Source organism: Pseudochaenichthys georgianus, chromosome 19 (assembly GCF_902827115.2).
Source record: "Pseudochaenichthys georgianus chromosome 19, fPseGeo1.2, whole genome shotgun sequence".
Taxonomy (NCBI): Eukaryota; Metazoa; Chordata; class Actinopteri; order Perciformes; family Channichthyidae; genus Pseudochaenichthys; species Pseudochaenichthys georgianus.
The window spans coordinates 18,677,179-18,699,862 of record NC_047521.1 but is presented as its reverse complement, the minus strand read 5'-3'; the positions used below and the strand labels follow the sequence as shown (position 1 = coordinate 18,699,862).

Below are 22,684 nucleotides of genomic sequence, written 5' to 3'. Positions count from 1 at the left end.
AAATATTCAAACCACTATACTTTATACACTGCTGGTTTTGCATACGGTAAGCAAAGCTTTCAGAGGGAACTCAATCTATTGAAGCTTCTAAAAAAGGCCGATATCTTACCTAAAGCATACATTTTCCAATTATACTCGCATCCTCTTAATGTATTCAGACTTCAGTGCCTTTGAGAGAACTCAATTGACTCATTTTCAACATTTCAATGAGAAAAGATTTCCACCGCAGCTCTACGGGTGAAAAATGATTAAAGAGCTCCTCATATCTTGATCGCCCATGCCTGCTCTTTAGATGGCACTCGCAGAGCAATATTCACCTATTTAATTGGTCACTGGCTGCTTCATTTGCCACTCGAAAAAAAGGAAGATTGCTGCCTTGAAGACACAAGAAGCATTTACATGTACTTGGTTAACAGAACAGGCTCAAGTAACTCAATAAGCCTCGAGAGGCAGGAGCGGAACAGGAAGAGGTGGCGGGTCAAATTCTGGATGATGCTTCTTGACTGCTAAAGAGCGGAATCAAATGACATGAATGAGTGTGTTACATATTGGACTCACTCACCTGAAAAATGTAACAAAGAACTGGACAAGGTCCATGATGCTGTTGTGTTGCGAGAAGGCAATCTAGAGGAGGGAAAGAGAGAAGAGAAATTATAAAAAAATTGATATATAAATGACTATATTAAAAGGTTAATCAGGCTTAATCAGTCAATACAAATAGGGTTAGTAACCTGCACTTTATATTTAAAATGTATTGAATGTGTGATAAAGAAATATTTAACTCTAAAAAGGGAAGTACTTAGCACAGCCAATCTTGAGTTTATTTCCGGTGACATGGTGAAGGGGTTAACGTGATCTCGTGTTGACAGTTCACGTCGGCAGTAAGAGCAGAGTGGACGCGTTAAAAGGTCACTGGAGAGAATTCTTCACTAAAAGCTTCCACTTTATAGAGAATTGTTGGACAAAGATACAAACAAGGCAGAAAGCTTTCCATTTCAACACAATCCACGTCTTCTAAGAAAAAAAGTATTGTATTGATGCATTTCGATGCAAATGTTTTTAATGTTATGTATCTTTAATGACTTGAGGCCAGAAATGGAAAGCACTGCAGTTTTCTATTTTACGTATTTTGTTTCTGCATTTATGTCTAAAAAACATTTACATTACATGACTGTAAGTAAAGAATGTAAAACTATAGCATTGCAAACTTGAATTGTTCCCTAATTTGAAAAGGATTCTATTGAGTGAAGGGACAACCAAATGTAAATATAAGAATAGTGAATCTCTTATATAGCTGATTAGCGTATTTATATCAGCAGCAGTAAATAACGTTTTACCTTCATTAAAAGAAGGCTTGCACATATCCAGCAGCTCAATCACATCTGATAGGCCGCATCATAGTGACACGTCATTATCTACTGTAGATGCTTTGAAGGCCTTCAGCCCTGAGAGCATCATGGTTATGTGCGTCATATTGGATGTTATGAATACTGATGAGGCAGAAATCCAAAAGCAATGATTCTCGGTGATTCAGATCAATGACGGACGGTTGATGAATTTGTTATATGTATTACAAAGAGAAGAAGAAAAGTACGTTTGTTTTTGCTTATCAATCAACTATCTTGTAATTGACAAGCTACAGGGCTAAATATATTCGTCTTACACAAAGCGATATGCATGTTCAAGTTGATTATAGCAGTACAGAGTCTAGTGTTCTTGTCCAACGTCTCCAACCAATTGACTTTCTCCAACACTTTTAGGTAGACAATAAGATCAGTGATCTGAAATGAGATGCCCGCTGACATGGCTAAAATGACTGAAAAGCACATGTTTTTCTGGCGTTGTTAGTAAGTGGGGCAGTTCTTTCAGTGCTGGCAACCCTGCTTTTCACATAATACGAGGTCAAAGCAATACGTTGGGGGTTAATCTAATTTCAATTCATCTATGTGAGCCGATCAATGGCATCATTTGAGAATGTACTTCTATTACAAGTGGACTTTTATTACATCGAGTGGTCCTCTTGGGTGACAATAATACGAACACATAATGATGTCACGGAAAGCTCAAAACCTCGCTTTGCTATCTTTACCAACATTTAAATGCTTATTTTTATGGGTTAGGCGCCTAAACACGAGGCTCATAAGTGCATTCTCAATTTCTGCTTTATCTCTCGCAGGTCTACGCTCTCACCCCGGCATCATGAAGGCAAGCAAAGGAAGAGACCCTATCCTGTTACAAAAGCTATTTGCTTTAACAGCTCAGGCCAGTCCATAATAAATAAGTGACTGTTGGCCGGGAAATCTAATAGAAAACTATTACTGGGCCACCTCCACAGATGGGCTGACCCCTGAGATATTATCGCCACAGCGTGGTCCAATCATCTACCTTGTGAAAGGGAGGCACAGAACAAATATAAAATCAATACTTGGAAGCGTGCTAATTAGCAAAATGGGAATTGTGTGATAATATTAGGAAAGCATCTATCATGTTGCTGAGTTCAAGTGTCTCGCTTAAATGTGCAATTTCTCCAATGAAATTGTTGCACACTAAATGGCTTTTTTTGGCATACATAAATCACAAGCTTTTAGGTGATTATGGTCAAGTTGCCAAAAAGTTGAGTATTTACACATCTGGCAGATATGTAGGAACATTACCATTTATTTAAAAGCCTGCAAGAATAAACCTTGAACAATTCTTTGACAACAAATTAATGATTGTGTTCCTGCAAACGCAAAATAACTGACAGCAAATTGAATTTATTTTCCCTTTGTTGTATTTTCGCCACATCAAAACCTCAATCTCCTCTATTCAGAAAGAGGGGTAGGAAAGGTTAAACGGCGCTTTGCTTTTGCCCGCACAAAGAAAGACAGCTGTGCACCTATGCACACTATCCATCCCTCATTAAATCTGTAATTAGAATAAAATGCACTTGAAATCACCCTGAGCAACAACAATGAGCTCCTGCTCTCTGTATGCATGTAGGAACAATTGTTTATCAATGGAATGACAATGTCCATACTGTAGTGAGCCATTTAGAAGACAGCATTGCAACATAGATCAAGAATAAAGAGTAGTTCACGGTGTTTGCTGCTTCATCCTTACCTGGATCTTGATGGGCCATGAGAAGTTACTGACGTAGACATAAAAGGTGATGTTGGGGTTGCTTCTAAAGGTGTACTTCTCACAGGAGAAACTGTCTCTGTATTCCTTGATGTTAGTTTTGGACACGATGGGCACTTCCTCTCCAGAGATGGTTCCAGCTGTTGGGGCAAAGAGTTAACTTTGAGCACACTCACCTATATACAGCCACGGCGCAGCAACGTATCATTATGAATCCATTAATGGGTTTATCAAGCCATTTGGGACGGGAAAGCTCTCATAAGCAGTTCATATTATTATGTCTTAAGTGCATTTAGCTTATTTTGGGTTGACCTAAAACAGTAGAGCTTTTATTTTGTAATTATACATGCCGTCCGTATTTAATTGTTAAATGGACGTGGGAGAGAGGCGCAGCTTGATAGAGGGAATGTGTGCCGCTGCTGCCCATAGGTCAGGACTGAGTCATGCTTGCACATAGTCACCATTTGAATCCATTTCACCGCTAACGCATTGAGTATATGTGAGCCCTAGAATTTAGCATGTTGCTCCCTTGGGCGGATGCAGCATGCGCAGATCCACAATTATTTATTATGAATACTTGTTTGTGTCCCGTTATGTTCAGTATTCACAAGGGAGTTCATTTAACAACAGGCTAAAACTGGTAAATAACATTACATATGGCCAAAACTGCATTGTAAACGTTAGTGTTTTTAATAGTCGAATCAAACGAATTAATCTCCAAGCCACACTTGAATTTAAATCTGTTTCCCTTCTATGTAATGTTTCAAGTCATTTCTTATTCTCCCTCGTGTTACTGGGTCCTCAACATTGACATTCCAACCCACAGCTCTGAAACAAAAGGACTGGAAATGACAGCTTCAGTGTGGCTACGTGAGCATGTTTATCTTAATTGAAATCACCCTCCTCCTCCTCCCACCCAAAGGCGCTCCGACGCTCTTGTCGATTGTGAAGAGGCTCCCGTTCCTTCTGAGAAACCCAACTTCAAATATTAATGACGGCGGGTATTCTGAAACAAAAGGTTAAGGTGGCGGGCGGGCGGTTAACGTGTTTCAGTGGTTGGAAAATGCCATTGTTGTGGGGAGGGATAAGGTGGCGGCTGCCTTGAGAGGAGGGGGGGGGGGGGTCTCTCCTCAGGGGACCCCACTCAACAGTGACACAGGACACACTAACGACAGAGCGGACATTATTGTTCCTGATATACCAACCGAATAAATTATTATTGTAATAAGCACATTTCTTTTATCAAACGAAAAACTTAATTATCTACATTATAAACTCATTGTTTATGCCTCAGGCACCTGGAGGGGCAGTTGAGTAATTGGTGTTGGAAACCAAATTAGAAATAATTTTCATTAAATATAATTAAAAGTGAATGGAAATAATAAAACAAAGGGTTTTGATCGTATGTAAGCCCATATTCATGTGTTAATGTTATGGAAGTAGGTGACTATGTTTGTATAGGACCTTTTGGGTATTTAATTGACAATAAATAAAGACAATGTGTCTTTAAGCCGGGGACTGAGTTTGACATTTTGGTATAAAATCCTTTTTTAATGTTCTTATTGATGCTTGGGACAAACTGTGTATTTATTATTTTGTGTGGATGTGGCAAATTATAAATGTCTGCTGCCTTAATTTTCCAATGCTTAAAAAAAATATGTATTTCATAAAAATATGACATACATTTTAAAAATGCTGATGCCTTTTCACTACAATCTCTAATACCATTTATGACCTAAGCCTTTTGTTGTTGTTGGTTTAGAATGTTTTACATGTTTCAACAGCATAATGATTCATGCAAATGTGCGCAGAAGATAGCAATAAGCATTTGCACAGACTAATGGTTGGATCCACGATACAATGAGGAAAGAAAAGGAAGCCTTTTTCCTCATTAACCAACGAGCTGTTGACATGTTCGCAATCCATCGACTTAATCTAAAACTAAACTAAGAAATGGACTGATTATTCAATCCATGGGGATTAGATTGGAATCGATGTAACACCAGCCAATGGGATGTGACCACAGTTGAGCCATTGTCAAGGTTTCTGTCATATAGGAAGATAATATAGAGCAATGTGTTTTTACTACACAATCAATTAACTGCAAATAAAAGGTACCTGTGGATCCCACCGACCAGGTGATGTTCAGGTTAAAGTTGTTGGATGCGTTAATGGACATGTCCAAGTTCTTGTTGGCCTTCAGACAGAGAACACAAAACATGAATGTAATTAAATATAGAAAAAAAACTTGAGAATATCACACACACATACACAAGAGCCTTAATATGAAAACGTAGATCTAAAAAGCCTACTGTAGGTACAGGAAATTGAGACTTTAATCATTTATGAGCTGTTCCAAACTCTAAATGCAGCTCTTACATCTTGATTATAATGAAGAAAGATCAAAAAGTGTCAAGGTGTCAGTGTGTGACGACAGGATATAATTACCTGCTCAGGTGAGGCCATGAAGTTGATGGCGGTGTAGTGATTATCATCTTCCTGGATGAGACTGAAGGTGAACTGGTAGTCTATCAGGAGGTTGTCTGTTTTGGAAATGATAAAACAAAGTGCTCATACCTGGCTCACACTACGAGAGACTACTATGACAAGATGAATACATAGAGACGTACGCAATGTGATATGATCAAAAGAAAAACCAATAATAAACTTCATGAAGGCGACTAGGGAAATCTAAAAGTCTGTAATCAAATCCAATGACGGCAATCAGGTTGCACAATTTTCTCATCAAGCAGAGAACGAGAACCTGACAGCGGGCTCTAAAACTCCCCTGCAGCGATTAATGGAGTTACAAATTATTTATTAATAGTGGTCACACACGCATTGACTACATTAAGTAGCAGTGAGTAAGTATTAAAGTAAACACACATGAGATTTATTGACCGATATATTTTGGATTGTATCGCATTTAAATGGATTTAATAGGGCAGTAGATGTTTTCTTTTTACAGTATAATATAATAATCATTTACCAGTCAACATTGTTTTTATAAATACAACTATTTGGATTCAAGTGAATAGGTTGGAGTGAACATGTTTTTCCCATTTGATACTTGTCTGGGAGAATGATCAGCTAACTCATGATTCATTAGCTCTGGCAGAAATGTCTGGTCCCAGTCCGCTTTGGAAAGATGTCAGCCGTCTGAGACAAACTGGGTACATCTCAACCGTTTATCTGATATGGACTGTGTTTGAGATGTGGCGAGGTCTATTAAAGCCACCATAGCGTCCTTTGTTATGCATTCTATGTACATACCTGTACGAACAACTTAAGATAGCTAATAACTGCATTAAAAGCTTTTCTTGAGAAGACTTTTTTTTAGGTAAAATATTTGGCAAAAGTTTAAATCGCTCAAATTATCTTAATAATACAAGTCCCGCCCTGATGTGATGTGATTGGCTGGTACACATTTTCTGTGATTGGTCATCTTTTTTATCGTTTTTCAGCGCTACGTCACATGGTAATAACTCTTTGATCACGGCGGGTGTAAATTGTAAATTAAACAAAGACATTACATTTGCAATTTTGTTTTTATTGTTTACCTATGTGCTGAATTTCATTATAAAAAAAAAAAACTACAATAAAGAAAAGTAAATGTAAGTTCTTCTTATATCAACAAACGCAATCGTCATGTATCAAGTCTGTTTATGTGATTTTTCAGCATCAAATGTTCATTCCAATCGACCTGGCATGTCCTCCCATTTGATAGACACTGTGAAGGAGCTGGATTATGTCACTGTGAGATCAGCGTGTTTATCCACGATGCTCAATGGCCTTTCAGATAGTCAGGGGTGTCATGTTTACAATACTGAGTAACAGAGCTCAAGAGCAAGTCCCAGAGGTGTGCAGAGGTTAAAGCCGGCTCCAGGCTTTTTAGTTCCTGCCTCCCCCGTCATTGAGCCCGGTGTCAGGCCATGGCATTTCAAAAAAGGGACAAAACCTTGGCGAAGGCTCTGTTGTCAGTGGCAGAGTGTTGAAAGAGATGCATACCGCCGCACCGTGAAGGACACCACAGCATGTAAACAAACCCCAACATGTACAGAATACACAGAAACACTGGCACAGATTTACTCGTCAGCACTGGATGTCAATTTCTTTTTTTCCATAACGCTTTGCATCAGTCACTTTGATATATTTCCCTTGTACTTTGCACTCAAGTCAAACTGACATTAAGTCAACTTTATAAATTAATGAATGAGTAGGTGGGTGATTGAGGGAGTGAGTCGTCGAGCGGAGAGTTTACTCCTCCGTCTCCTTGATTAGCTCAATCACTCACTCCTTCTGATGCACTTGACATTTTCACGACAAGTCATTCTGTCACTGAACAAGCGCCCCTGGTGCCAAAGTGCTAAAATGCTCCATCTGCCCTTAACGCAAAAGTGGAAGTGTAGAGACGGAGAGAAAGATAAGCAGAGAGAGAGTCGCCAAGAAAATCAAGTGTGTGTGTGTGTGTGTGTGTGTGTGTGTGTGTGTGTGTGTGTGTGTGTGTGTGTGTGTGTGTGTGTGTGTGTGTGTGTGTGTGTGTGTGTGTGTGTGTGTGTGTGTGTGTGTGTGTGTGTGTGTGTGTGTGTGTGTGTGTGTGTTGTCTCTGTACAGTGCAGAATTACTCACAGTAACAGGTTCCTCTGAGTGGATTGCCAAGGTAACGGTTTTCTGAGTCACATCTGCAGAGAGGGAAACAGAGAGGAGAGAACAAGATGAAGGAGAGAGGTGCTAACAGAGTGAGAGCAAGAATGCCTTCTTATCAGGAGCCGTGTTTGCCAAGTGCCAGCGCATTAGCTCCTGCTGTCGGCGCCTCATCAAGTCTCTTCTTCTGACAAAGAGGTAATAATCTGATAGTTAGCTAAAGTTAATTCGTTTTGGTTTTTTTACTTTTATTTATCCAAGCAACTAAAGTGCCATGAAACAAACTTTACCTGATCCCAGCGCACAGAGAGAAGCATCTTAAAGTACTAAATGTAATCCGTTATGTCCTTGGAGCCAAAAGCACAGTTTATGTAAATGAACTCCTACTTGATTATTTGAGTTGTATAGCAGCAAATTAAGATGTGAAAGAAAAAGAAAACATATCAACAATTAAGGTGAACCCTTTAAAAGCATCAGATAAGTGATTACATCTAGTGACCTATGCTTACTTCATATTAGAGGCAAGAAAGAGCCGAGGGCGAGTTTGACTTTGTTTCACACTTCAGGCTTGATATTCAGAACTCAGGGTGAACATGTTCACAATGCTCACAGCACATGGCTGGTTTGCAAAATTAATTAGTTAGTACATCGCAATGTAGTTGAAGATCAGTGGATTTATATCCGCAGCATTCAAGTACAGAATATCCCTTAATCGGTGCTAACTGCTTACAAAAAACTATTTAAATAGCCTACTAAAGTGCAACTTAAATGCAATGTTGAAAAAGACCTACACATTAACAACCTACTTAAAATGCGTTCAAAAACTTAAATAACTCCCAATTAGGAATAGATTTTGACAATAGGTATTTTCTGGCAGCTGTTAACATCTGCACTGACCAACGCTCTTCATCAGAAACGTTGTGATCAAGATATTGAAGTAGACACGAGGCGTGGCAAACATAACGAGAAATTCTGCCGGTTTGCTCGGAGGCATTTTGATTACAATAAAATGCCTTTCTACCACTAAAATGATGCATGTTGTTCAGTTTGTGAAATGTATACTTTTTTCTTTCTTTTTATTAAACACAAAACTACTTATTACAAATGATAAATCCTGTCCTTCATTGTTAAATGCATTCGTTTATACAGTAAGCCTGAGTAATAAGGGGCGTAAACGGCCTTCATTGGGGAATAAATATACAGTTTAATTTCCCCCTTAAAGACCCAATGGAGCAAGAAAATACTTTGTCCAATTCTGATGACAACGCAGCAACAAAGACGCAAACAAAAAGTAGTCATTTCCAGAAAAACTATAATTACCCTGTGCTTAACCCATGGTTTGCGTTTGGAGCAAGTGTGAAATGACTGTAAGCCCAGGGCGAATGAATGTTGTCTCCAGCTAATGAGGGTCATAACCCAGGGCTACACATGGCGGGGAATTGGACAATTACGAGGTTCTATTTGCCTCCGATCCATTGTTGTTAGTTGACAAACATTGTAATTTATGAAGCCTCGAAAAGTCTCCACTCTCCACACAAACTGATTGTATTATTATTTAGGATGCAATCTCTATAACTTTCTATAGATTGAATACAATTCTAAATAAACAGCCTTTACACAAACTTTTCAAGTGTATTTGTTAAAAAAGGTGGTGATTGGGTTTCTTAGGCTCGGTTTTTAAAGGAGGTAATGATAAATAATTTAACATCCACAAAGTGTTACGTCAGGATCAAGGCTTTTCAAAGTGCTCATTGGATTACAGGGTTCTTTATCTCCATTTTAATGCATCCCTTCGCTTTGTGTCTCCATCTTTACCGGTCTACAATTTACTCTGAACTACTGTGTCACCCCGCTGCCGTTAGAAGAACTACAACTGCACTAACAAAGTGGGAATGACATTCAAACATATCTCACGCTGATTTCGTTTCACAGTTGTTTTTTATCTCACAGACAACCAATTAGAGTTGTTAAAATGGGAAGCGGTGTCGAGGAGTCACAGAAGACACCCATCGAGCACTGGAGGGGGGGCAAAACCAGCTGAGAGACACGCACGCTGATGAGGAGGAGGAGATGACAGAGAGTGATGTTATGCTGAATGACTCTGCCTCTAAAAATAACGCAGCATCGGTTGTTTTGCAGCAATTTGGATTCACGAGACAGCCGGAGTCACCGTCTACGACATTGTGCAAAAAAAACAAAATGTCTGTCAGGTGAGGGACTTATTTTGACTCCTTAAATAAGACCAGGGAGAAAATAGAGTAGAAAAGGTTGCAACTTAACTTTGATTTTGTTTTAAAGAGTGACTCATTCACTACTTCAGGCTGTAACACCACTGTTGAGAAATAACAATACTATTTGCAACATATATACTTTGTGTTACAACTGGATGCAACTTAAATACTTGATTATGTCCGCTTCCTATATCATAATGCTGCTACTTAATATTAACCATGAATGTGTACTTATATTTTAAACAATGCGTGCTTGCCTCTTTATTAATAATCTTTGTTTATTATGATGTATTATGTCCCTTTCCAGTGACAAAGCAAATGTCCCCGGCTGTGGAACAAATAAAGGATTTCTCATTCTGATTTGTAATTATTATAAATTGTTCATATTGCTAAATCATATATATATATATATATATCTAATATACTGCCATGTCTCTTGTCCCCACAGTTGTTTTATTGGAGCTACTGATTACTCAAGGGCCCTACATCCAACCACCAGGAAGTGAAAGACAAGCCCAGGTGCTCTGGAGGACCTAATGGGGGTCAGGACACCGATATGGGGAGGGATCAGCACCGACACTCTCACTGTTAATATTAAATACGCGGGGACAGGGTAGAGTGCTCTTTTACTACGGTACAAAGGACGGAGGACACCTCGGGCTTTTTTGACCTTACAGAGCATCGCTGGCTGCTGGGGCGTTTCAGCTGCCTGGCATTTGCAAATGGTAAGAAACACACACACACACACACACACACACGTGCACCCGCATGCTCATCGTGGAGTGTATAATGCAACTCCCCTACACTGTATCTTAATTTAATCTACACCTGCATGCATGCGCGCACACATCGGAACTTGAGGCAATCCCACTCCGCTGTATCTTAATTTGATCTGCACTCAACTTGGAACCTTTGTCTGCGCTTGTGCACACGCTGGGATTAACAGGCACAACACACACAAGGAGAGAAAATGTGGAATAAACATAAACAATGTCCTTCACACATACACAGGCTGGAGGGGGCACACACGTGTCCACTCTCAGGGCTGCTCCCGTTTACCTCCAGCAGACGAAGGATCCTGAATAATGTCTGTGTCCAAATGAGCTCTATAATAACACATATTTCCCTAACCGCTGTTGTTTGACTCGTCACCGTAACGCAGTGTGGGCCTCGTCAATTGTTTGCAAAATGATTCTGCACCGATGCACCCTTCACTTCATTACTGCAGCCATATATTATTCGGCGGTCCTAATGGTGGTTGCGGTGCGCGCATGTGTGCGTGTGTGTGCATTGCGGGGAAAAGACAGAGTACCCTTGTGTGGAGGTCTTTGTTTAAGGGGTTACTGCTCGGGATGGTGAGGGTGAGTGGCTGACAGAAACTGATTGCATGTAATGAGATACTAGAAATTACATTACAGCAAAAAGGGACTGATGGTCAACACATACACCAATTAGATTAAGCATGAACAATAAAAGGTGTTCACTCTGACATGTGTAAATGTGCCATTGATTTGAGATAAAGGATACAACTGAAATTAGATAATTTAATCAGTCTATAAGTGGGACCGAATTAGCGACATATTCTGGACGTTTATGTTGCTGGCTAAATTTGAAGCTGATAATCGGTAATGGGCTGCAGGAACTTTACTCGTAACTATCTCCAGAGCTGTATGGGCACATCCGCCCTTTAAGTGGCTGATGATGATGATCGGCCTGCTGCTGCATGGCCTAGTGTTCTGATACGCAGCTTTGATTTCATTGGGTAGAAACTGGCTCGTTTGTGTCATGTTAGCCACCTGCTATCCTGAGAGTGGCTCTGCATTGTACTGCGTTCCATCTGGTAGCAGGACTTAAGGTGACATTTAGTTTTTTGTGCAAAGTGTCATGTATTCGCCGAGAAGAATTGAGGGTTCTGAAGAGGTCTCACTCTCCACCCGACTCTAAACACTTCATGTGTTTTCTCACTTGGAATATTAGTCAAAAGCGTTGATGTTATATCGATTGCATCGTCCAAGAGATGAACTTTGGAGTACATTTTAATAGGTTTTTATTTTTTTATTTTTCTCAACACAACTAACAACGTTCAGTGTTATTGGCTGCTATGAAAAATGACTTTAAAGATGTAACAGGTATACATCCTTGTGCAAATTATTCTTTTATGTTAGGTGTTACGAAGGCACATTCATGAAAACTGAATATAGGTTGGCTTACAAAAGTATAGTTTGTATCGAGACCATGGTATAAAAATAACAAATCTACATGTAATCATGTGAAAAAGCTGCGGATTATGTAAATGTACATTTTCTAACATTCCTCTGCCCACATGTGAGCAACATGTGATTAACCTACAGCGCATGATGCCTCTAGTGTGTATTCATTATGTGTAATGTTTTTCCATTTGAGACATGTGCAGGCAGTACACATTTTCCCAAACATAAATTAAGGCTACCAGCTCGTCTTATACCAATTCATTTTGATGGACTCCCATTTACGAAAAATAATGTTAAGTGATAATAAAAAAAACCTGACTTTGTTTGAGATTTAAATCCAAAAGGTTAAATGCACCCTGTGAAGTTTATGACTACTAGTTTGGCTATAGAGGAATATTTTCCCCCGTTTTACTGAGGAAGAGTAGCTGGTAAAAGTGGCTGAAACAATCCAAAATTAAACTTATATCAAATTAAACTTGAGAAATGAGGAAGGACATGCATAGACTTTAAGAATATAGACACAATGTTGTTGTTTTTGTAAGAAAGAGAATATTAACAGAACTTTTGTTTGTTAAGTAGGAAAACTCCCAAGGGTGACTTTAAGAGCATCATGACTACTGTGACTATTGCTGACTAAACTGTTAGAATCATTATGGCATGTCCAGAATGTGACTAAACTTTAAATGTTTTCTATGAAGGAGCATCAGATGCATTTTAAATATGGTGTGAAATGTGTAACAACACGTAGAGATGACACAGTCTGAACACAGTGCGTTCAGGAAGTGATTTTGAGGAGGTGTTTTTGAGATAGAGAGATAGATAGATAGATAGATAGATAGATAGATAGATAGATAGATAGATAGATAGATAGATAGATAGATAGATAGATAGATAGATAGATAGATAGATAGATAGATAGATAGATAGATAGATAGATAGATAGATAGATAGAGAGAGAGAGAGAGAGAGAGAGAGAGAGGAAGCATTGTGTGTGTGTGCGTGCGTGCGTGCGTGCATTCCCGTTTGCCAGTGACCCCTCTGTATCTCTTACTGCATTAGTGGTATTAAAAACATCAGTCCATTCTGCTTACAACTGGGAAAGCAGGCGGCTAAGTGGAGATGGTCCTCCCACACCAGGGGAATCCACCGCATCAGCAGAAATTGTGCTGGAGGTGGCCAATAACGCCAACTGATGGTTTTCTGTTTTATTTTAATACCACAACATCCAATTGCCACATCGGAAGGAAGGGTCCTGCTTTAAGTGATCAGAAATCGATGCTCATGAACTATGACCTCACAATCTATAAATCCCATTAGATCATTTAAACAAAAGGGTCACTGAGAGTCAGGGTTCAAATACAAATCAACTTAATTTTTTTTTAATGTGTATACTTATTTTGTGTGTCTCTCTGACTTCCTTATGACCGCAATCCATCACTAAAGAAATGAATTGCTGTGGCAACACATTCATAATTAAACTGACAGATGCACTGGTCCAGTTTGTAACATTTTTGGTAGAGAGTAAAAAAACTCCCCGAAGTCTCTATCTTCCATTATGATGTATTGTAAATGGTATTATTGCCATGTTATATAATTTTGTTTTATTTTCTATATGATCTACTGTTAATACCTGAACCAATATTCAGGTGTGTTAAGTAAAAGTATCACAAACAACGTATAACAGCCTCCAATGAGTGACTGTCTCACTTTTCAAAATGGCTACCTTTAAAATAGCCCCAGGCGTTTCATCATGGCACTATCCCAACTGATTACTGGCCCGGTGGCAGTCATCTGTTATGATTGACATTACCAGTACATTTCTGTTGAAGCATTAACAGTTTTTCTCTTATTTTACCTCAATGGTGCAGATCAGAACTTTTGAAAAAACATGGTGAACTGAAACCATAACCTTGTGTGGAACTAGAATAGGGTTATACTTGGAAATGCTGGAAAATGTAACAAGGATATTTGGATGTGTGTGCGTGTGTGTGTGTGTGTAAACACGTGTACTCACAGCTGGCACTGGTCTCCTTTGATGCCCTTGGTGGTGCAGAAGCACTTGCCAGTTAACACCTGGCACACGTTTGCATGACCATTACACTTACAGGCTGAAAAGATGGAGAAGAAGAGAGGGGAGCGAAAGAAGGAATATTAGTATCAAACAAAAAAACGATGATAACTGAATGTTTTCGGTTCCCCGCAGCTCTAACACCAGTTTAAAAGCTTGGAGCTCAGGATCTCCTGAGGGCACAATAAAGCATAACATCTGCACAACCTGTGCAATAACAGTTGTTTTTCCTTCACTCTAAAGCACATTGCTAGGAGTTTCCCATTGTTTGCAGTGTGTGTGCTAAGCTAGGCTACTTAATAAAACTCTTCGGCTGGACTGAACGCGCAGAGATGAAATTGACATTGATCTTTGTAAGATGGTAAACAAGTGTATTTCCCAAAAGATTGCCTCAGCTTCAAAGATCTGAGATGTGATGGAGAAAATATGCCCCCCCGCTAGATAGGACATCAGGATACCCGCGGGGCATTGTGTGTGTGAGTGTGTGGAATATAAACAGTGAAGCAATAGACGTGTGAATTGGCTCCTTAAGTGCTTCTAGTTTGGCAGCCTTTTAGGTTTGCATTTGCAGGACAAAAAAAACATTTACTCATTCCTTTCAGTTGACCGAGATGGAAACGACTGAGAAGGCGTATTACAGGAGGGTCAGCGGACATAGTGCTTCTTACGCATCTCACAAGAACGTACATATGAATATTTGAGGTGACAGCACTGCTTTTAACTGTGTCATAGCACTTTGTCCAACACTTGTTGTTAATGACAGCGTGTCATACAGGGATTTCGTGGTACTTTGTGCAAGTCACACTGGATAGCAGGGTTCACTAAATGCCCACTGTGCATAAAACACACATTACATATGCAATGGATCCCCCGTCACATTAAAACATGGATCAATTGGCATGCAGTAATGATTGTCCTCAGGCTCCGAAAGTATAAGAGAATATTGCCTTCACTGATGCAGTATCACTGTACAGGTTACAGCTATAGCCTGTGCATTAACAGATGGTATCGGAGACCATAAAGCTCCAAGGTGTGTGTGTGTGTGTGTGTGTGTGTGTGTGTGTGTGTGTGTGTGTGTGTGTGTGTGTGTGTGTGTGTGTGTGTGTGTGTGTGTGTGTGTGTGTGTGTGTGTGTGTGTGTGTGTGTGTGTGTGTGTGTGTGTGTGTGTGTGTGTGTGTGTGTGTGTGTGTGTGTGTGTGCGCGCGCGCGTGTGTGTGTATCGCTCAGTCAATTCAAACAATAGCCTCCATGTAATTTCTCAGGAATGCTTCTCATGTCTCATAAGGGACAAGCGTGGGTAAGTCTCCTCTCAAATAGGAATCTCGACCAGTCTTTTTTCAATCTCAAATGTATTCAGTGACGCCCATGAACACGCAGTCATTTTTATATTTAGTTGAATGCATGTTGCTATGCTACAACCTAATGTTTACACCCATTCTCCGTGTTAAATTCAGCTGCCGTTATGTGCCGTTGCTCGGAAAATGAGAATGCTGTATAAATTATTGGCTGCCATGCAATTTATTCAGCAATGACCGGTTTAAAAAACATAATCAAAACAGTTTTTGATAAGAGAGAGAAACCTGAGTAACATAACCTGAGAACCAGGTGTGTTGGAATATTCATTAGGCCTTTATGATATCAAAACACTCCTGTACGTGTGTTAAACCTAACATGCTAAATGAGGCTAAATGAGGGTAGATGACGCATTCTTTTTTCAACAAAGCATGGATTTAGGGGATGTGACCTTCAGCGTACCACATCTGCTCCATGCTCACTCGAATGTCAGAAAATCACAGTTAATCTTGATATTTCACCGTCTTTAGTGAGAGTGGTTATTTTCAGCTGAGGTACTACAGCAAAAATAAACCATCAGGGACCAGATGTCTGTTTTTCCTTTGGTTGTTTTTCTGTTAATGAAACCACCATATGGAGGAATATTCCCATTAATCAAACAGGACAGAGAAACTGTCACCAATTTGTATCCACCCAACAGTGCCCTCTGGTGGTTAAGATGCTGTATTACTGTGTGTTTATCACGCACTAATTAGAATTCAATGAGTAGCGAAGATTCCTCTAGGAGTTCAATTACCATTTACACACAGCAGGTCTATTCTAAATACAATTAAATAGTGAATGTAATTAGTGTTTGCTTAAACTTAATGTAGTTAACTCAAATGAAATATATGCAGGTAATTGTGAAAAGATTAAGGTGGTTCGATGTTAACCACATCAGTTGACTGCTTCACCAAAACGATAACAAGTAAATCCGTTAAGTCTCCTGTGAGCAGAATGACTCATTTCTGTGGCGATGCGGCACTCACCCTGGCATTTGCCGCCATTGGTCGGGTCTCCATGGTAACCAGGCATGCAGGTCTGGCAGTGAGGACCGGTGGTGAGGTTACGGCACTGTTCACACACACTGCCGTTCACACAATTGCTGTGGCCATTGCACTGGCACGCTGAGAAAGAAACAGAGAGCGAATGTTGAAAATGCAAGGTCTGCTCTGACTTTCTGCGTCTTTAACTACATATTTAAGAAAAGTAAACATCAAATTCCAGATGTTAACATATTGAATAACTCGTGAATATTACAGCTGTATTGGTTATGCTGGGGGGTAGAAGACAAGCTAACACAAGGTGGAAGTAGCACTTTTTTTAATTATTAGAGACAAAAAAAATGAGTAATTTCTTCCTACATGCTCGCAGTCACAATCTCAATGTGTCCGTGAGTCTCATTGGACCCTGTTGAGTCAATTCTGAGTCATTTGTGTAACACAATCTTTGTGTGCCCTGTAGCTAATAGTCAGCTAGGATTTTGACACCATCCCAACAGAATTTACACTTAGGGTTGTTGTTGTTGCTTCCTGGAAAAGCGACAAACCCATTAGAGCTGTCAGTAGCTTGTGTCTGCCATGTCATAATAATTACTATTTAATCTGATTTTATTTTTATTTTTTAATGGCAGCCACTTTTAATGAACTATGTGTCCAATTGGAAATACAAATGAATGTACTCTAATGGAGTGGTAAACAAACGTCAAAATAATAAAAAGTGTTATTCTATGCACGATTGATTTGTAGACTAACATACTTTAATACTAAACTAGTTTGTATTGAATGTGCTCCGACAGTAAAAATTGATTTTTACAAATAATTCCAACTTTGAGAATGAAAAGGAAAACTAAGAGACCTAAAGGCTTAAACCTTAAATAAGAAAAATCACCAAAACCCCTTAACATGTAACCACTGAGCATCTCATATTCTCAAATTACAACTAGCTGTGAGCATATCATGACATGACGTGGCTGTATGGACTTGGGCTTAATGACAGCATTAAATGCCGCACTAGCATAAGGTTGCATGAAGTCCTCAGGGAGGGATAAGTTGCATAGGGAAGTTGTAACAAGAATCCTTCATAAGAACAACCTCTCAAGTAGATAAAGTAATGATGCATGATCTGTAATTTCAGTAAGACAGACAGGAAGTGGATCACTTACCGGGGCAGTGGATGAAGGCCCACTCGAAGCCTTTGTCTTTGGGGCAGACGCCCGGGTCCAGGACCATGTCTGAGGGCTGCACCTGCTGTCCCTGCTTCGCCGGTCTCTTCAGCGGCCCACGGTAAGAGCCCTCCGTGCAGAGACCCTTCCCCGTGCTGCTGGGGTCTCCGCACCATCCGCACTCGGGCTGCTCCAAACATTGGGAACATGTTCGCAGGCCGGAGCAGTTCTGGGCTGAAGGAGAGGGACGGGGGTGAGACACTTGTGATATATTTCTTTGAAAAACTACTGTTGCACCCAAAATGTTTTTGCTTTGTTTATATTGCTTTGTTATTAGGGACATAATTCTTTCTTTCTATATTGATTTTTTAGCTGCATTTGTCAATTGCATTTCATTTTATCATTCAGTTAGCCCGGAGTCACCTTGAAACAAACAGCAGAATGCAAATTGTAACAAAAAGGTCCAATGTGGTTTCAGGTTTTATTTGCTTGGATTTCAGCCTTTTAACAGACAAATGCAGTCATTTCTTAGCCTTGAACAGGACATACAGATTAAGGAACATTAACGTACTTTGCACTGAAAACACACGCTGGTCGCTATCCAGCGAGGTGTCAGGTTTAAGAGCACGTAAGAAGACAAGAGATGAACATTTAACAGTCGATGGAGAGGGGGGAAAGCCATAGCAGGAGATAGAAAATGTGTCTACAAGCCAAGGCCAGTGAGAAAAGTTTGAGCAAAGTTCAATAAAAGGATTAAATGTGATGTGTGATGTGTGAAGTGGCACCTCGCTGTTTTGTCAGTATGGGGATGAACTTTCAAGCCACTTAATTGCTTGACAAGTTTCAGCGCCGCCACTTGCCTACTTGCCTACTTGCCTGCCAGACAGACTCTTCAGGGTGGGGAGAAATGTCACTACTATTTTAAAGGAGACAAACATTGAGTGCTTTTACCTCAGTTTATGTCAAACAAATCTACAGCGATTCTGCTAATGGATGTGAAACCATGACAACGGCAGAACAATCAGTACAAAGTAAGGCCATTTAAGTCTGTTTTGACGACATGACACACCATTCGGAGAAGAGAAGCAGCTGGATGAGGACTTGTGTCTGGCCATAACACAAAGGCATGATCACATACGAAATCTGCCATTAAAACAAAACGGACATTTTCCACATGCATTTCGACAGATAAATCAATACGTGTGAACACGAGCAAACTAAATCTGATGCCTGGAGCCGTTACGTGAATTCAATGATGACTAGGTCTGGAAGGCACAGTCGCTGTATCCAGTGTCAACAGCTTTTCCCAGAACAAATAAAGCTTGTACTCAATATATTGTCCTGCAAAGACTTTATTTATTTATGGAAGCTTTCAAGTGTATTTTAAAATGCACGCAAATTGAACTTGTGTGATGTTGCTTGTGAGGTAAGACACTACAGAGATTATTCAAAATGAAAGCATCACCATTTCGATATCTGTCTTTTTCTGTGTTTAACGCCGCTGCAATATCTTCACGAGTAAGTGGACTTACTATATGAAAACATCTTCTTAACGTCAGTTAACTGTTTTACTCTCCCTACTGCTCTATTCAATTTAAGAAAATGGTTCCTCCATTATGACAGTGTTCTGCACAGAGCAGCATTAAGACCAGTAACTCTTAAAATATGTAGAAATCCAGTTGTCATGGTACTTAAGCATTGTGAATATTTTAATGGCAGAGATGCTGAATGATTATTGGTTGAAATTTCTAATGGCATATTTTGCTTTAAAATAAATTATATTAAACTATTAAAAAAAGGCTTTGGGTGAAACTAATTACTTTTATTTAGAAAGAGAAAATATGCAGATTGTTTTTGCTTTATTAATAGATTCATTATTTGTCCTTCTATTTAATAACAGAACATTTGAATTACAAATTATTAATTCCCAGAGGTAATCATAAAAAAGTGAGTTTCTCGCAAACAAGGAAAGATCCATTTTACCGTCATATAAGTTACATACTGTCAAGCAGTAAATACCCACATTTGAAAAAAAGGGTCATTAAATGTTTGCCTCTATTGCTTAAAGCAGGGGTGTCAAACTCAAGGCCCGGGGGCCAAATCCGGCCCGTGACTTCATTTAATGTGGCCCGCAAGAGCTTTCAAAGAATATAATACGTTTATTATACGGTTACATGCCACTTTACTACATGTAAGTATGTTGCCCATAAACTACATGTCCCACAATGCATCTCGTTTTGTGACATGGGCAATGAAGAGACTTGCAATTATTTGCCCTGGACTTCTGCTTTCAAACGTAGTTAGTTATTACCCTATCTGATAATAATCCAATTCAGAGGCTATAATATATTTATATATATGTATATTTTAGGGCTGTCAAACGATTACAATTTTTAATCAGATTAATCACAGCTTAAAAATTAATTAATCATGATTAATCACCATTCGAACTATGTCCAAAATATGTCATTTATTTATGTATATTGTTGTGGGAATGGAAAGATAAATGAAAGAAGGCGGATATATCCATTTAACATACAGTATCTATGTTTATTATAACATTTCTGCGTGTCAAAATGAAAGACAACCCACACACACACACACACACACACACCTATCCAGTGGTGTAGTGGGCGTTGGACGCGGGGGTACGCCGTACCCCCACTTATTTGGAGCATGATCTTTTTTGTAATAGTCTAATAAATATAAAATCATTGCCAGTCTTATCAGTTGCAAGTGTGTATTTGTTGTAATAATGACAAAAACATAATACATTTCACAGTAATTATAATAAAAAATAAAAACGATTTCCTTAAAGAATTATGATTAGTCAGGCTCGTGACCCCGCGGCGAGCTGGGGGTGTGTCAGTGACACACCCACGGCCAGCTTACCGCCCGCCGATTTTGCGGCAGCTCTTTCCCTCAAGAACGCTAACGAAAAAGCTCTATAATGGCAGGCAAACATTTTTTACTTGACTTATTTTCTAAAAAGAATATAATTCACAAGAAGAAAGAGTCTAGCAGCACCGAAGCTACAAGTGAAGCTGCTACTAGTACAACAGTACATCATCAGAAGAGCCGCCTAAAGACGTGGATAATGCTAGCTAACGTGCACGTTAGCTGCGCTAGCAACGTTCCCCTGGCTAGCTCAAGCTCACCTTTCCCAGAGGTATGGACGGAGGAGATGTGGCGGAGGAAACAAGAGACATACCCGTGGATAGACTGCAAAGCTGGGAAACTGGGCTGCAAAGTTTGTTCATCCATATCTGATGTATCAGTCTTCAAAACGCAAGGTGTGTGTGTGTGTGTGTGTGTGTGTGTGTGTGTGTGTGTGTGTGTGTGTGTGTGTGTGTGTGTGTGTGTGTGTGTGTGTGTGTGTGTGTGTGTGTGTGTGTGTGTGTGTGTGTGTGTGTGTGTGTGTGTGTGTGTGTGTGTGTGTGTGTGTGTGTGTGTGTGTGTGTGTGTGTGTGTGTGAAAAAAGCAGCGCTGTCTGCTTATTTGCAATGTAGGCTAGGCCTAATCAGAATAATTTCCAGTCCAGATTCAATGTTTGCATTAGTAGGCTATATATATTTTTCCTTTTGTTTATTTAATAAGTTAATTTCAGGACAACTTTGGGAATTTTGTTTGTTATGAGTTTTAAATAGATTTTGAAAGTGGAGATAGAGAGAGAGAAAAGCAGCGCTGTCTGCTTAGTTGCAATACTGTAGTTTATGCAATTTAGGCCTATACATTGTTTATGTAATGTATGTGCCAGTGTGTCCATGGTTTTGAGTCTGTGTGTGTGTTGAGCACAGCACCGTCTGCTTTTTGCAGTACAGTAAGTAAAGTAGGACTAAGCGTACCGGTAGTTTCTGTGGACCTGTCTGCCCGTTTTGTGAGTGCACTGCGCGCGTGCGCACTTGTTTGGCATGACCTAATTTAAAATAGCGTCCCCCCAGTAAAAAAATCTCCACTACACCACTGCACCTATCAATCATCAAACTGTGGGGTCTTAATTCATTACATGTTGATTTCTATCAACGGGGGAGTACTTCAGGAAAGTCGACAGAGGGGGCGGCGGCGGCTAGTGGAGTACTTCGTGACCACAGAGTGTGAACGTTGTGATCAGCTGTTTTAGCGCAGTTCTCCAGTGAAGGGGGGAGTCTCCCTCCGCAGCCGGTTGGCGTAGTTTTGGCACAGTTCCGTTGTACAGACCGACGTTAACAGCAGCCCTGTCTGTGCACACGGAGACCGACTCTGTCGTCCGGTGATCTAACCGCCTTCTGGAAAAGCTACACAAGTACGTCGGTACGCAAATGCGCTTTGTGACACAAGTGACGGTACGCATTTCAGATTAGGCACATACCCTGCGTACTAGTTATGTGCACCCCTGTACTACAGCAAAAGTATTCTGCGTCAGTACTTCCTGCAACAACACCACGCCGTTATCAAAGATGTTCTATTGAGAAGACGATCACTACGTGACAAACGTTTTCAAAACCGTGGCTACTGAAATCAATCTTACTAACTGCTGTCTGTGCAATTTACTCCGCGTGAGTTGGCAGACTTTATTTTGCTTACTTTAACATCATTTTTCATGGTGGGGCTAAAACATTTCTTGGTATGGGTGTAGCCTAGCCCAGCCATACCCTGGCGCTGCCACTAGTGGCACGTATGGGGCGGGCCATTCTGCACATGCGTTAAATGCGTTAAATATTCTAACGCAATTAATTCAAAAAAGTAACGCGATAATTTTGACAGCACTAGTATATTTATATAGTAACAACCGGCCCTTTGAGTGCAACCATAATGCTAATGTGGCACGTGATGAAATTGAGTTTGACACCCCTGGCTTAAAGTAATACAAAAAAATGTTACTTTACTAGAATACACCCAGTCACCTACAGCTTACCTGCAGGAGTAAAAAAAAAAA

General features: G+C 39.9%; 1 protein-coding gene across 1 annotated transcript in view; it reads right to left on the bottom strand.

Annotated features, from left to right (window-relative positions):
• atrnl1b (attractin-like 1b) overlaps nt 1-22,684 on the bottom strand; it is a 74,162-nt gene that overhangs the window by 29,315 nt on the left and 22,163 nt on the right. Inside the window, exons 18-25 of the mRNA XM_034107217.1 lie at nt 17,770-18,003; nt 16,595-16,732; nt 14,220-14,313; nt 7,750-7,802; nt 5,569-5,663; nt 5,239-5,317; nt 3,103-3,260; nt 563-624 (exon numbers count right to left, since the gene is read on the bottom strand). Coding sequence (XP_033963108.1) covers nt 563-624; nt 3,103-3,260; nt 5,239-5,317; nt 5,569-5,663; nt 7,750-7,802; nt 14,220-14,313; nt 16,595-16,732; nt 17,770-18,003 — 913 coding nt within the window. The remainder of the gene's footprint in view (nt 1-562; nt 625-3,102; nt 3,261-5,238; nt 5,318-5,568; nt 5,664-7,749; nt 7,803-14,219; nt 14,314-16,594; nt 16,733-17,769; nt 18,004-22,684) is intronic.